The following is a 13,418-nucleotide window of genomic DNA, read 5'->3' as shown; positions in this document are numbered from 1 at the left end:
GGTCTTCCCATTCTTCGATTTCTTTCATTTACAAGCATACGCTCGATCTGGTGGGTTGAGTTTCTCAATATCTTCTTCCATTCCATTCCATTTCACTATCCTTGTTTCAACGTCTGGGACAACGACGTCTGTTGCCTGCAAAATCCAGGACCACTGTCTTTTAGCTTTTTGGTGCAACATCTGTCTGTTTAATACGATTCCTAATCAAATGCATCGTAGTGACCAGTGCGCTTTTTGTCGAGTGCTCATACATACAAGATCCCGCCTGGATCACCCGCATTGCGGTCTACGGTTCCAGTAACTGTCGTTTTGGATGCATGGTTTGCCGCTGTACTCACGATGATTATTTCCACACAGCATCAATTTGCGTTTTAACGGCTTCGTATCGTTCACTTGCTGCGAAATCGAATAAAGGTTCGTTGTGTTCATGGCTCTGACGGTCACAGTTTAGAGCTCATAGTTGCCTATATGCCTGACTTTTTTGTATATGTTACAATCATTAACAAGACCAACAAACTCCTGCGAAAGGACAGTGCTCATGCTGATCATGGGGAATGGATCAATGTCCCGACCAAAATTCAACCACATACGACGTCCACACGGTTTCAGATTAAAGACTCCTTTGGCTTGGGGGCCATCAGCGCTCGATTACGAGTCCAAAGTTGCAGCGGTTGACTCGACGTCCTCGCCGTGGAATAGATACGTAACCGGAGATGTTTTTAGAGACTTCAACAAGATATACAATACCGTCGATGGTGTGTCCGTTCTCTATAGGCTGCACAAATTTTTTCTGACATTGCTTTTTTGATACAGGTGCCGCAGCCTTTGGAGTGCACTCTCAGGGCGGAGAATTCCTTGAATCATTCTATCTCGCTGCAGACCAATCAGGAAACCCAGGGACGCTCTTTCGATACGTTAACTGTGTGTGCTATGCTTGAGTTAAGTTGCAGTCTTTACACTGGTGACGGTGCAACAAGTTTGCTGCTGCAGGCCCCGTTCGGGTATATAAATGACACATATCTAGTTGGAGTCGCCGACCAGTATAATAACCCTATCCTTGTCAACAACCCGTTCTTTGGTACCGACCGGTCACTCAGCCATCTTGGTATCAACAACGCCTTACGAAGGCCTTTCTCCTGCCAAGTGTACAATGACCACTCGAGACCTTTTGTTCTGGCCAGTGACGGCATATACGATGGCCTGTGGTGGTCCGCATCTGGGCAATGAAGATGCCGCCGGCTACTTGGCCAGCAGTATCGATACCCTGACGATTCTATACATAAACAGCCAGCCTGGTAACATTCACAACATCGCCATTTACCCCGGCGTTACAAGTATAGATAGATTTTACTCTGCATCTCCGATGGCTTTGGAGCGCCATACCGAGAGTGCTAGCAAGGCGGTTTCGACCCTCCTCAATTTGTCGACCATTGAGACCCCTGGCGCGGTATCGTATATCAACTGGGCGCATGCTCCAGAGTGGATCAGTAATGTGCTGGACGGTCACTGGGACGTGAAGTTTGGGCGAGTCAGTGCGGGTGACTCGACCGCCTCGCGACCGTCCTCACCAGCACAGACCGTAGTCTCGAGGAGCTGTGGGCTCGCGGAACACTCGAAGAGTTTGGCCAGTATTCCCTGCAGTATGCGAATGACGTCGCTGCTGGTCGTGTTGTCATCGTTGCTGACAATGTCCTTGTGGACATCAACGGGATGTCGTCAAGTACAGCTTTGGAGAACTATGCTCGCAAGCTCCTGGGGCATACGATTCACAGGAACCGCCCTCCTTTGGCTATGCCTGTTATCAGATATGGTCCGGTGAGGACTACAGGAAATCACGAAACGACGCTGCTCGATGACAGCACGGGCAGAAAACCATTGTTCAGGGAGTCGATACGCGATTTTTGCTCTACTTTGAGCTCAACAAAAACATTGCCGCTGCCGCTGCCAGTCCTGAAGGAACTGGCATTCTTTTTGACAACTATGTTCTTAAGGAGGGTCTAGAAGCGTCCACCGCGCATTCTAACTTGAGTTTCGATGTTCTACTAGCACCATGTACGATTTGGGTGAAGCGAATGCAGCTTTCCCTTCAGATGATTGTCAAGGCTGCAATCCCTTGGGAGAAGAATTTTGTCGAGCCTCGGTGCGCATTCGGCCTAGCATGACGCCCGTCATCAAGTCTGTTGCTATATGAATGGTAGGCTAAACCAGCAAGGAATACAAAACACACAAATTGCGCTTACGAATCAGTCTTGAGTGGAGATCTCAAAGATGATTAGATGAAGAGCGTCCATAACTTCTGCAGTTGTTAGTATTCCTTCCCTTCTTTGTTGTCCTAAATGCCTCTGTGCATGTTAACTTTACCCGTGGTCGAATTTGGGATTAGATTAGAAGCCACCGGGAAGAGACCTCAGTACACTTTTTGTTCTTGCGGATATTTCTGCCTCTGTCTCTTCGCACATAGCCCAGTTTATACAAATCCCGAATCCCCTTTTTTATAGCAGTAACATATTGTGTTAACTTCTAGGGATACCGGAAAAGAAAAAATGAATTAGAATAACAATATGACAGGTAGAAGTAACTCTACAAGTAGGGTAGCCAGTATTAATATCAAGTACAATGTCCCATGAAATTGGACAGAAATGCAATAGAAATGAAAGAAGACATCACATTATGCAACAGCGTTCTTGGAAAGGACATATATTATGCACCCAAGACCATGAACACTCCTTGCCGGTCACATCGCGCGTCGATATCGGACCTCCCGTCCTGCGAATCTCGATGACATACTCCTTATCTTCCTCCCCCTCCTGCGGTACATCATACCACCACCGGAGGAGTTGGTTTTCAACGGCCCACCGCCCCGCACTCACCGTCACCTCGATATCCACAAGGTTCTTCTCCGACAGAATATGTAACAAATCCTCTCCCCCAGTCAGGGTGTGACTCGATCGTGAATCTGTCAAATTCAATGCAGACGGAACACGAGACACGGATTCGCTCGTGTCCATCGTACGATCCAAGCCGTCATCACTAAGCAGCCGAGAGTGTGCGTAATGCACTAGAGGAACGAAAATCTCCGTAGCCGGTGACTCTTCGTCCACACCACCAGGTTTGAGCTTGTCTTCGGCGCGCACGGTCACGACGAACTTGAAATATGCTTTTCGTAGATCGAACGCGATGTCCTTGGGCCGGCCAATGACTTTGTGGGGCCAGGGTCTGTTGAACGCCCGGTCTGCCCTGGCTCCATCGGTCAGGAACTTGTAGGGACTATCCCGCCAACGCATCATGTATAATTCTTGTCGTTGCTGCGCTCTCAGCTCGTCATAATTCGTACCATCGCCCATCCCTAGCGTAGCCAAGGAGAACGTCGATGCAGCCCAAGCCGCTCGAATGTCGAAGCCTTCCGACGCCTTCCGTTTCAGTAAACCGGCCTGTGACTCCGTACCTTTCAAGGGGTACTCGCAGTAGTCGTCCTCCTCCTTCCCCCTCCGCACACCCAGATCATCTGAGCTCCACAGACTCAGGTCCTCCATATTCCACCCATCGCCCCAGTCGTGGCAGCTGTCGGGACAATACGTCCACACTGTCCAATTCAACGCATTAGGGCCATCAGCTCCATTGAGACTAGCGTCAAGGGCCCGTTCCTGCCGACTGTAATCGCCCTTGTGCTGCCCGTGATCCGTCCAACCGTAACTCCGCTTGTTGTCCATGTCGAAGGGAGTACCTATCTCACCAAGAACGGTTGGATACGGGCCTAGGATAAGCGCATCTACTTTGTACACAGAGAGTTGTTCCTGCAACGACTTCCGTATAGCGGTCTCACCAAACTTCACGGCCTGCAATGGGGAGGAATATTTTCCCCTCAATACTCCCAGAGCATCGGCATTAAACCAATTCCAGTGTCGTGTTATAAGGGTAAGCCCGTCGTAGTAGTGGGGGGAGTACGCGGCACGGCCTTTGAGCACGCTCTCTTCGATGGGTGGCGGCGGTGCGAATACGGGCGGCTGCGCGAACATGATCGATTCCGGATGCGACTCCCTGATACGAGACGTGAAGGCTTCGAAATGAGGCTGCCAGTAATCAGCAATAAACTCGACTTCGACCGGCTGCGCATCTGCACACCGCGAGGAAGGGACATATCGAAAGTAGTCGGGAAGAAGGATGTATCCTGACTGTATGTCCCATACTCCGTGCTGCGCCCAGATGCATGTGCCGAGCTGCCAGTCTTTGTGCCGTCGCCAGCCCCACTTTGGATGGATACCTTCTTCGGTTTCGGTTTCTGCATCCGACCACATTTTGTATCCCTTGGGATCAATCGTAACACTTCCATTCCGTGAAGGACCAAAGGCACCAAAGGACCAGTTATCTACAATTTGCGCCTGTCCCATACCAAGACGGAGAGACTGTGCTGGAGAGGGATGAGTACCTTTACGGAGGGTAGATCCCTGTTGCGTAGGGGATATATTAAGGTTCTCCCAGCCACACAGGCCTTCGAAAGGCTCGTTCATGCTGTCCCAGCCAATAACGCATTCGTCCAGTAGGTCACCCGCATCCCTTATGCGGTCGGCCATCTGGCCCATGGCCTCGGTATAGTGATCCTGCAGATAGTCCTGAATATTTTGGTCATCGATAATGCAGTTGGGCGCAAAGTCACGGCCAGCGAAGAATAAGGTGAATATTGTTTGTGATGCTAGACGGCCGTAGTTGGTGGACCATAGCATGGCAGGTATCGAGGCAGGATCGGGGTCATACGACGAAGGATATTCCGCATGAATAATAGCAGCCTGGGTCGCAGTGAAGTGCCTTGGCTCGATGCCACATGCTGCAAGGGTCCAAATGGGAGCACCTGAGCCGCCCGAAAAGCGTGACCACTGGTACCCGTGAGCAAGATGGTCGAATCTAGAATAGGATACTCACGATATCCTGGTGTGGATCCATGTACACTTTGAATCCGTAATCTTTGCACTTTCGTAGCACTCGCACCGTGTATTCCATGAATCCGTAGTCGTAGATGCCCCTAGGATGCAAAGGTGACGCGTAGTCCCGAGGACGACAGTGAAAGGCATACTTACGGCCCCTCGTGCTCCAGCGCCTCCCATGTTACAGGGAAACGTAGCATATTGAAGCCCCAGCCCTTGAGCCGAGCCAAATGAACATCCGCAGACCCGTCATCAATGTTCAGCGGTCGTCCTATGAAACTCTCGCCTCCTTCCTCTGCTGCGTCCCACAGCCCCTCGAGGACATAGGATGGCTTGCCCACGGGTGCCTTTGAGGAGCCTGAAAGATTGACTCCTCGGAGTAGTAATGTTCGACCCGCATTGTCAACGAAATTGCAATCAGTAGTATGAATATATGATGACGAGGTGAGTTGACCAGTTGCAGGAGATATTGAGGGGACTCTAGGCATTTTTCTATGAAGATAACGAGGAAACGGAGTCGGCTCGTCGTTGTCGACGCTGACGGTGAAAGGGGAAAGGGAAAGATGGGTGAATATAATGACGCTGCAAGATCAAGTCGTACCACAGGGTAAATCCTAATGGGGATATTCCAAATAGGGAAATCAGGGCTATGTTCGGCAAATCCGCTCTTCATCCTTCTCGACGACGCCTCGACGCTGGCCTAGTATGGATTCTTCAACAAGTCATCACAGATAACCTGCTAATCTCTCCCCCTTCCCCTGCGCCCTCGTGCTTGTATATTTTTTTTTGCTGGGCAACCTAGTAAGATCGTGCCGCGGCTGGTCTGATATCAAAGGTTTAAAATGTTACGCTATATTGTCGCTCGCTGATATTTCACAAGCACTCATGTCCGATAGAAGAGTTCCTGTTGATTAGCCTCGAGTTCTTCTTTGCCAGTACATATCCTAGTCTTTCTTCGTCGTCGCGGAATATCATTTCAATTCGAATTCCGTTGTCGGCTTCATGGGCAGATCCAACTATCCATCGTGATCTAAGTATTAGTTCACTCCGAATCGGACAGTCAGGCGGTGCACAAATTCCTGGTCGAAGAGAAAATATAGTACAGTTGTTCACCAGACCAGCTGAATGTGCAAAAAGTATAGATGAAACAGAAGTCCAAACTTCTTCTGGAGGGCTTTGCCACTCCTCCCGTCCCTCTATGTCATCTAGGGGGAAGCTGTTGTGGCCTAGGCTTTACATCTTCGAGACCGTCTAATCATGTAAATGGCATTGACATTTCCGACTACCGCCTTGGTGGTTGGCTAAGATAAGCCTCAGGCTGTACACACCGGGCTGAAAGCATGAAACATTGCTTATGTATAGTTTACTGATATTAACAGGATGATGGAAAAGAACTCACCGTCTTAAATTGCAAAAAATGGATTCCAGCTAGTCTCTGATACGCCCTGAGGCGGCTTTTTAATACTGGCGGTGATTGCCATTTTAGGTGTGGGGAAATTTGCCGTAGGCTTCAACTTAATTTGCCACCGGCTTTGTGCCCATACAGGCTCTCTTCTGCTCTCCAACTTTCAGTTGGTCTACCTCCTGCTCTGTCAGTATCCGCTGCTCAAGATGATGATATTGAAAAACTAAATCAAGAACAGCCATTAACAAAGCTATTACAAAGCACACACCGCTTTGTAACTTCGGTCCAAAGTTGCCGTGGTGACTAATTGATTTCCTCAGTTTCTCAACTTTCAAGAAAAAAATAGTACCGAAGTATCCGCGATTTACCACCTTGACCGAAACGCGCCGTGGAGAAGGTTTGACCGCAGTTATCACGGTAAACCGTAAGCGACGTCCAACCTGCGGCTGACATCTCTTCCGTCAGTTCTGCTTTGGTTAGATGAATACGACGGCGATACGTCGGGATTCATGCTCAAACATTCAGAACATGTGAACAGTGTTCACCGAGAAGCAATCAGGTCCTCTTATTGGACAGTAGTGCTCGCTGATGATCTAATTCTTGATGTCTTCCTAATTAATGGTCTTGACGTTCCGAATAACTACTAAGCATCTCCAGTATGACTTCCTCTGGCCCCGTGGTATCTGCTTCTGTGAAAGATGCACCCTTAGTGCTTGGGATGCTCTTTGCAAACACGAATACTGTTCGACAGTGAAGGCGGGACGACTCCTCTAGTTTTATCGACTATTCCGTCGTCCTAGTCTTTGAATGCTTAAGGACGAGAAGTCTCATATCAGGATACATTCCGCACTGATCATCCTCAACTACGTCCTGGTCGTGACATGGGTGATTTTTACCACCCTACGTGGATGTCGGCTAACTCGGCTTTTCTAGACGACGATCTCGCCACCCGAGATCCCCGCCAGTAACAGGTCCACCTGGGCAGCTAATCCTGATATTACCTTTAGATGATCTACCTCATTGCGCTCGGCGGAGATCCCGAGGAAAACCACCTCCAGCTGGAATAATTCCCATTTCCTATCTCTGCAATTACCATCCGTTCTGCAGAAAGACGCTTTAACTCCCAAAGTTTATACGCCAGTAAGGGTGCAAGCATGACCACCAAATAGCGAATTGCAAAAAATTACAACTCAAACGAGCACGGCGACGGAACAACTTCGCGCCAAGAAGAGAGTCAAAAGGGATAGAACATACGACCGGATAACGCGCGCCGCACTTATAGTAATGCAGCACTGCGGCGAATTTCAAGTTGTCTTGGGGAAGATCCTCCCCAGGCTGACTTTGGGTCTGTGGACAGTGCGAGGCCTGTATTGCCCGACCGATGGGGCTTGAATGCAGCGAGCCACGGGTCTGCAATTCTTAGCCGTTTAATGATCGGTACGGCTCATGATACTTCTTAGTTGGGCATCGAAACAATGGACCACGGAGGCAAGAAAGTGCCGATGCGCAAATCCCTTCAGAGTGGCCTTGATACGATAGAATTTGCCTCTCGGGATATCTACTCTGAATGTCAAGGTGTAAACTTGGTTTAGGTTCTAAAAAGGGATGAGATTATTTTAGGGGGAGCAGAACCCATCGTCAAACTAGGATCCGATGGGACGGAGGGTCAAAATATTCACCTTCGCTATGTAAGACATCGTCCTTCGTTTGTTTAAGTCGTAGTTGACAGTTTGACAGGGCGATAGCAAGCGAGTATTTACCCTGAGCTGTTCTCATGCCCGACTCACGCTTCACGGACTGGCATTCTTGGCCGCTACGGTGGTTTACAGAGGCCTTGCGGGTGCGAATATACAGGTGATTTGCATTTGAGTCTGTTTAATGGCATCTCGTCATCTCCTCCACAGGACCCATCGGCCGACTCGGCCGAGAGATAAGGAACACCAGGCTATTGGGTCTGTGTAGGACAAGTGCGGCTACTTGGACGGCTGAGGTTGCGTCTGTAATTTGAATAGGTTACTAGTCGTTGTTCACCCCGGGTGTGACCACGCAACACGTAGTCTGGCAGTATCGGAACTCCGTTACCATCCCTGGAGAGCACCCACATGTCATCCTTGTTCCATATACATTGCCGAGCCAGACAGGCAGGCCACTCTGCAGCACGCAGCATGGAGTTCCAGATACCGGAGGAATGGTAAAGTTCTTGGGATCATGACGAATTAGTGGACTCAATCCCACGTCGGGCACCTGCAATGAACACGAGCTGTGGTACAGACGTCGCCACCCAGTAGCGATTGGAGTCCTCGTTTCCCTAAGAGACAATCTCAATATTGATCGATCCTGGAAGTTGAGAATGAACGATGCGTTCGAGCCACAACCGCGATATATCAAAGCGGTTATGCATCTTTGGTGCGAGGGTGAGGACGTTGCTCAAACGATGTACGCCACCCCCATTGAGCTCGTGGAAGAGACCGCTTGAGAACTGCCTAGGCACTGGCGGCATAGTTAGAAACATGTCAAATGGACGAAAACTTCCTTGAACCGATTCTGTACCCTTTTTTTTCCAGAAACGGGCCCAGTGGTATGGAGATTAGTCGAGTCGGCGATAGTGTGAGCGCACTGGCAGTCATCCCATTCAAGCTGATCGCCGCTTTCTTTGGTAGCCTTTTCGTGGAGCTCGTGATTCTTTGGATGCTATCGTCGGCCCATACTTTCGTTACAACACAACGGTAGCCATCGCGAGCCAGAGTCTGCCATATTCTCAGATTTCGTAGGTGTAGCACGTTGGCCCTTGGCTGGCGGTGCTCGGGAGAGGGCTTCAGGTTCCCAGGAGGCGTGTGACGAAGAGCAGGGGGTCCGACTACGGTTCATTGTCGATTAGTTTACAACACTGAATTCAAGGCATAGCTTACAAGTGGAACTCCTCCAACTCCGCTATATCCTTATCGATACCCCCGGTATTATTGCACGACTTGACAGCAGTAGACATCTCCGCTACCGCAGATGGCGTAGGCGGACCGTACCCGATGGGATGTCAGTCGTCTCCCAAATGGCGGCCATCGACGCATTGTTATTGGTCGAGTCTGGTGGTTAAGATAGAAAGCTTATATAATCACTTACGCGTTAATCTCTGATGAAAGAAGTGTACAGTCAAAATCCATGAATGAGATAAATCCCATTGAAAAAACAATTCGCGGTAGCTAAATGAAGGAAGTACTAGGACAACAACATTCTAAGATTGTTCTGAGCGAATCTCTCAGGCGTCAACATTAGACAAGAAATCAATGAGGATCTTAAAGTAGCTGATATCGCAATGAGCCAAGCGCACGGGATGGTGTGGAGGCGAGCAAGCTTACTTATCTGGTTCCTCATACATCGGTACGTGCGTACTATTCTGCAATTCGACCCATTTACATTTTGGAATATTCAGGAAGAACGGCCGGACGGCCGGCTCCCACATATCATCCTCCGGCGCGCTAATGAGAAGCGTCGGACAAGCAACATTGTGCAGGACGTCAATGACACTCCAATCCTTCAGCCTCTTGTTCATAGCAAACTCGGGATGCCCTGCATACTCAGCCGGCTACGCTACATTACCTGCTGGAACACTCACTGTTGCCTTCGGCATTCCCTATCGATTGGAGGAGTTTTTCCGGCAAGGGAGCCAATGTGCAGAGGTGCGTGTTCCGATAAACGACCAGCGCGTCTTTATATTCCTGAGAATCTGTGGTTCCTTCAGCCTGGTGCTTTTTGATCACCTCGCCGAGCCCATCGGGAAGATGATCTCTCCAATACTCTCCGCCTTGAAGGTAGAGCTTGGACGAACAGAATGTATTGGTAAGGATCAGACGCTTTAATCCTGGGTGCATACGGTTCGAAGCGTAGTCGCTACCAAAGATGCCTGTAGAGCGTGCTATCAGTATGCTTCTAATTCAAAGGTCCATTTCACTACGCACCTCCCCATGAATGCCCGAGAAGGTCGAAGTTGTCTCTGATCCCGAGATACTCGAGCAGGTTATCAAGTTCGTCCTTGAAAAGATCGACGGTCCAGAACTCGGCTGGTGAGTCGGGGTACTGGCGAAGACCAATTTGGTTGTAGAATACAACCGGTATGCTGATTTTCGCGACCATTAATTCAAAGCGACCATCAAGAAATCGAAGGAACGTACTCAGCGTCTGTAAAGAGTCTTTCGTGTGGTCTGAAAGATATCAGTCTATCTGTAGTCAGCGGGCAAAAGGTAAGTTTGGCCTACGTCATACTGTTCAATGGTAAGTTAATTCAGACGCCGCAGATGTAGTACATGAACGAGAAAGTACTCACTACACATGATTGAATCCTGGACCCCCATGCAACATAACTATCGGCCTTTTATCGCTAGTCTTCAAATCACCCAAGATTTTGTACCATGTCTGAAATGTGCGATCTCCAACTACGAAATCGACAGTTCCCGTTTTCGTTGGTTGAATGATTTCGGCCATCGTGTAAGGGACAGGTGTCTTGCCTGTTTCTCTTTATATAGAAGATTCAGTTATGCAAACCACGAGGAACTTGTCTTCCAACAGATCGCGGTTCAATCAGACTTCCAGCCGCCGAGTCATCATTTTGAGAACCTGGATGCTGCTTCAGCCGATTACGTGTTGTTGGGATTTTGCTGGAAAGTTCTAGAAAGGCAATCCGGCATCATGCCGAGAGTTGATGAGTAAGCCTGAGAGAAAGAGAAAGTTGTAGTAAATTCTAGACACAAGCCTGGAGAGTATAAATATGAGCTCTGTAGGAGCTGCAGAATAAGAAGTTCATTCTTTCTGGCCTTACCAGCCTGGAGTCTACCCTGTGCATCACTGAGTGTTGTAAGTAGAGAGCAGAGTAATGTACAGAGGATTAGAATTAGCCTCTTGAGAGAGAGATGTTCTACTTAAATACATTTTGTATTACTTCAAGATCTTTCTATGAGATACTAAATAAGTCCGGATCATGATCCAAGTCAGCTGCCACTGACTGGCATCATATCTTTGAGTATGTTCTTGTACTTGCTCAGGATTGCTATTCCAACACTCCCCCTCAATTCTGAGTTCCTAGAATACCTGCAGATAGATACTCATGTAATGGTTTTGGTAGGCCTTTAGTGAATATATCTGCTAAGTTCTCCTCTGATGCACAGTGCTGAACTTTGACTTTGTTTGAAGCCATGCACTCACAAATGAAGTGGTGTCATATGTCTATATGCCTTGATCATGCATGGAATATGGGGTTTTTAGTGAATTTGATTGCTGATTGATTGTCAACAAAAATAGTCATCGCTTCATAAGGTGGCAATCCTAATTCGGTTAAGAGTGCTCATAGCCAAATTACTTCCCAGGTTGTGTGTGCAAGAGCCATATATTCTGCTTCCATAGTGGATAAGGCTATAGTGGGCTGTTTCTTTGAACTCCAAGTAACAGCTCCCCCTGCATAGGTACAGATATAACCAGATGTTGATCTTCTATCTGTTCTATCTTCTCTCCAGTCTGAGTCTGAATAAGATATCAGCTCATCCATAGTCTCTCCATATGTGATTCTGAAGTCTAGAGTTCTCTTCAGATAGCAGAAAACTCACTTTAAGGCTGTGATATGCTCAGCAGCTGGATTCTGCACATACTTGCTTAATTTGGTGACAGCATGTGCAATGTCAGGCCAGGATCCATTGGCCACATACATTAGTGATCTGACATCAGTATGGTAATATTGCCTGATGGCTGTGTCAACACCTTGTGGGTTTTCTGTCAGAATTTTCTCTAGCCATACATTTAGGTTCATAGGCATTTTGACCAGTTTGCAGTCATTCATGCTCATCTGCTCAAGTACTTTGAGAATATATATCTTCTGGGATAGAGTGATAGTGCTCTTGTCCCAATTCCTGTCTATCTTCATGTCCAATATATATTGAATCTCCTCTATGTCTGTGACATTTAGCTTCTTCTTAAGCTCTTTTTTCATTTCAGATATAGTTTCATTATCTGAGGCAAGCAATGTCATGTCATCAACATGTACAGCTATGATTATGGGACCAGAACCCATTTGTCTGATATACACACATTGATCACTGATCAATCTGATGTATTCAAGTCCCAAAAATATAGCATTTAATTTGTCATTCTAAACTCAGCCAGATTGCTTGAGTCCATACAATGTTAATTTGAGGTGTGCCACTTTTCCACTCCCATCTAAATATTCAGGTGGCTGTGCCATATAAATGGATTCATTGAGTTTACCATTTAAGTAAGCTCCAACAACATCCATTCCATGAATGATTAGGTTTCTTTGAGTGGCAATTGCTATGAGTAGGTAGAATATGTCCAGCCTGACAACTGATGCATATGTCTTGAAGAAATCAATGCCAAATACCTGCAAAAATCCTTTTGCAACAAGTCTGGCCTTGTACCTGGTGATTTTCCCATCACCATTCATTTTCAATCTGTAAGTCCACTTGCAATCCACAAGAGATCTGTCTTTGGGTAATTCTTCCAGCTGCCATATACCTAAGGAAGTCAATAGATTGTATTCTTCATCTATTGCTTTCTTCCAATAATGTCAGTCTGGTCTTGTTTTGGCTTCTTCAAGGCTTAATGGCTCATCACTGAGGTTGTCTGCAGTTTTTCCAATGCATGTATAGTCTATTGCAATATTTACAGCTTCCAAAGATGATTCTTCTGAGATATGCTGTTGTTCTGATGTTTTTACAGCTCATATACTTGGATTATGAAGTGTCTGGTAACTTAGTTGGGTCTTTGATGTGATCTGGGCCAATTTGTTGCATGGCTTGATCATTTTCCTATGCTGTATTGGAAACTTTGATTTGATCAATGACACATCAGGGGCTATTTCCCCTTTTGGTTCAGCATTTCTGGCATCCATGGAATCATTCAAAATGCTATTATTTCCATCCAGAGTCTGCTTGACTTTGCTTTCTGACTCTCTCTCAAGTGACAAAGAGTGGAAGACTATATAGTCAGTGTCTATAGGCTCTGTAGTGTTGTTTTCAGAGAATATAACATTTTTTGAGGTCTGAATCTGCCTGGTTTGAGGGTTATAATATCTTCAGGCCCTGGATTCATCTGTA

General features: G+C 47.4%; 4 protein-coding genes across 4 annotated transcripts; 2 read left to right on the top strand and 2 right to left on the bottom strand.

The window, feature by feature from the left end:
- Positions 1 to 562: 562 nt before the first annotated feature.
- Positions 563 to 2,162, top strand: BT62DRAFT_999198 (uncharacterized protein; the record flags this gene model as incomplete). The annotated part of the gene is made up of 6 exons (XM_043190779.1): positions 563 to 755; positions 814 to 923; positions 991 to 1,078; positions 1,128 to 1,518; positions 1,572 to 1,815; positions 1,869 to 2,162. The coding sequence occupies 6 exons, from the start codon at positions 563 to 565 to the stop codon at positions 2,160 to 2,162; spliced, it is 1,320 nt and encodes a 439-aa protein (XP_043046665.1).
- Positions 2,163 to 2,487: 325 nt separating this feature from the next.
- BT62DRAFT_925700 (glycoside hydrolase family 5 protein) lies at positions 2,488 to 5,480 on the bottom strand. The gene is made up of 3 exons (XM_043184879.1): positions 5,073 to 5,480; positions 4,918 to 5,017; positions 2,488 to 4,871 (listed from the first exon to the last, which is right to left on the bottom strand). Exons 1-3 carry the CDS (start codon positions 5,405 to 5,407, stop codon positions 2,664 to 2,666), a joined length of 2,643 nt encoding a protein of 880 aa, XP_043046664.1. The 5' UTR covers positions 5,408 to 5,480; the 3' UTR covers positions 2,488 to 2,663.
- A 1,450-nt stretch (positions 5,481 to 6,930) lies between these two features.
- Positions 6,931 to 7,337, top strand: BT62DRAFT_925699 (uncharacterized protein; the record flags this gene model as incomplete). The annotated part of the gene is made up of 2 exons (XM_043184878.1): positions 6,931 to 7,209; positions 7,258 to 7,337. Coding segments are annotated over exons 1-2 (152 nt in total), but the record flags the coding sequence as incomplete, so codon positions are not given.
- Positions 7,338 to 9,482: 2,145 nt separating this feature from the next.
- BT62DRAFT_925695 (proline-specific peptidase) lies at positions 9,483 to 10,962 on the bottom strand. The gene is made up of 7 exons (XM_043184877.1): positions 10,643 to 10,962; positions 10,575 to 10,580; positions 10,491 to 10,520; positions 10,278 to 10,435; positions 9,935 to 10,222; positions 9,678 to 9,888; positions 9,483 to 9,623 (listed from the first exon to the last, which is right to left on the bottom strand). Exons 1-7 carry the CDS (start codon positions 10,798 to 10,800, stop codon positions 9,578 to 9,580), a joined length of 897 nt encoding a protein of 298 aa, XP_043046662.1. The 5' UTR covers positions 10,801 to 10,962; the 3' UTR covers positions 9,483 to 9,577.
- Between the last annotated feature and the right edge of the window lie 2,456 nt (positions 10,963 to 13,418).

Source organism: Guyanagaster necrorhizus (genome assembly GCF_019112545.1).
Source record: "Guyanagaster necrorhizus MCA 3950 unplaced genomic scaffold BT62scaffold_1, whole genome shotgun sequence".
Classification (NCBI taxonomy): Eukaryota; Fungi; Basidiomycota; class Agaricomycetes; order Agaricales; family Physalacriaceae; genus Guyanagaster; species Guyanagaster necrorhizus.
This window is presented reverse-complemented; position numbering and strand designations above follow the sequence as displayed.

Bases quoted from the DNA above. Each gene is read 5' to 3' on its own strand.
- BT62DRAFT_925695 (XM_043184877.1), bottom strand. From the start codon at position 10,800: ATGGCCGAAATCATTCAACCAACGAAAACGGGAACTGTCGATTTCGTA. The intron at 10,436-10,490 runs GTACGTTCCTTC...CGCGAAAATCAG, and splicing joins AGACTCTTTACAGACGCTGA to CATACCGGTTGTATTCTACA. The intron at 9,889-9,934 runs GTGAGTGTTCCA...CTGAGTATGCAG, and splicing joins AGGGAATGCCGAAGGCAACA to GGCATCCCGAGTTTGCTATG.
- BT62DRAFT_925700 (XM_043184879.1), bottom strand. From the start codon at position 5,407: ATGCCTAGAGTCCCCTCAATATCTCCTGCAACTGGTCAACTCACCTCG. The intron at 5,018-5,072 runs GTAAGTATGCCT...TTTGCATCCTAG, and splicing joins GCGCTGGAGCACGAGGGGCC to GGGCATCTACGACTACGGAT. The intron at 4,872-4,917 runs GTGAGTATCCTA...CACGGGTACCAG, and splicing joins TGGATCCACACCAGGATATC to TGGTCACGCTTTTCGGGCGG.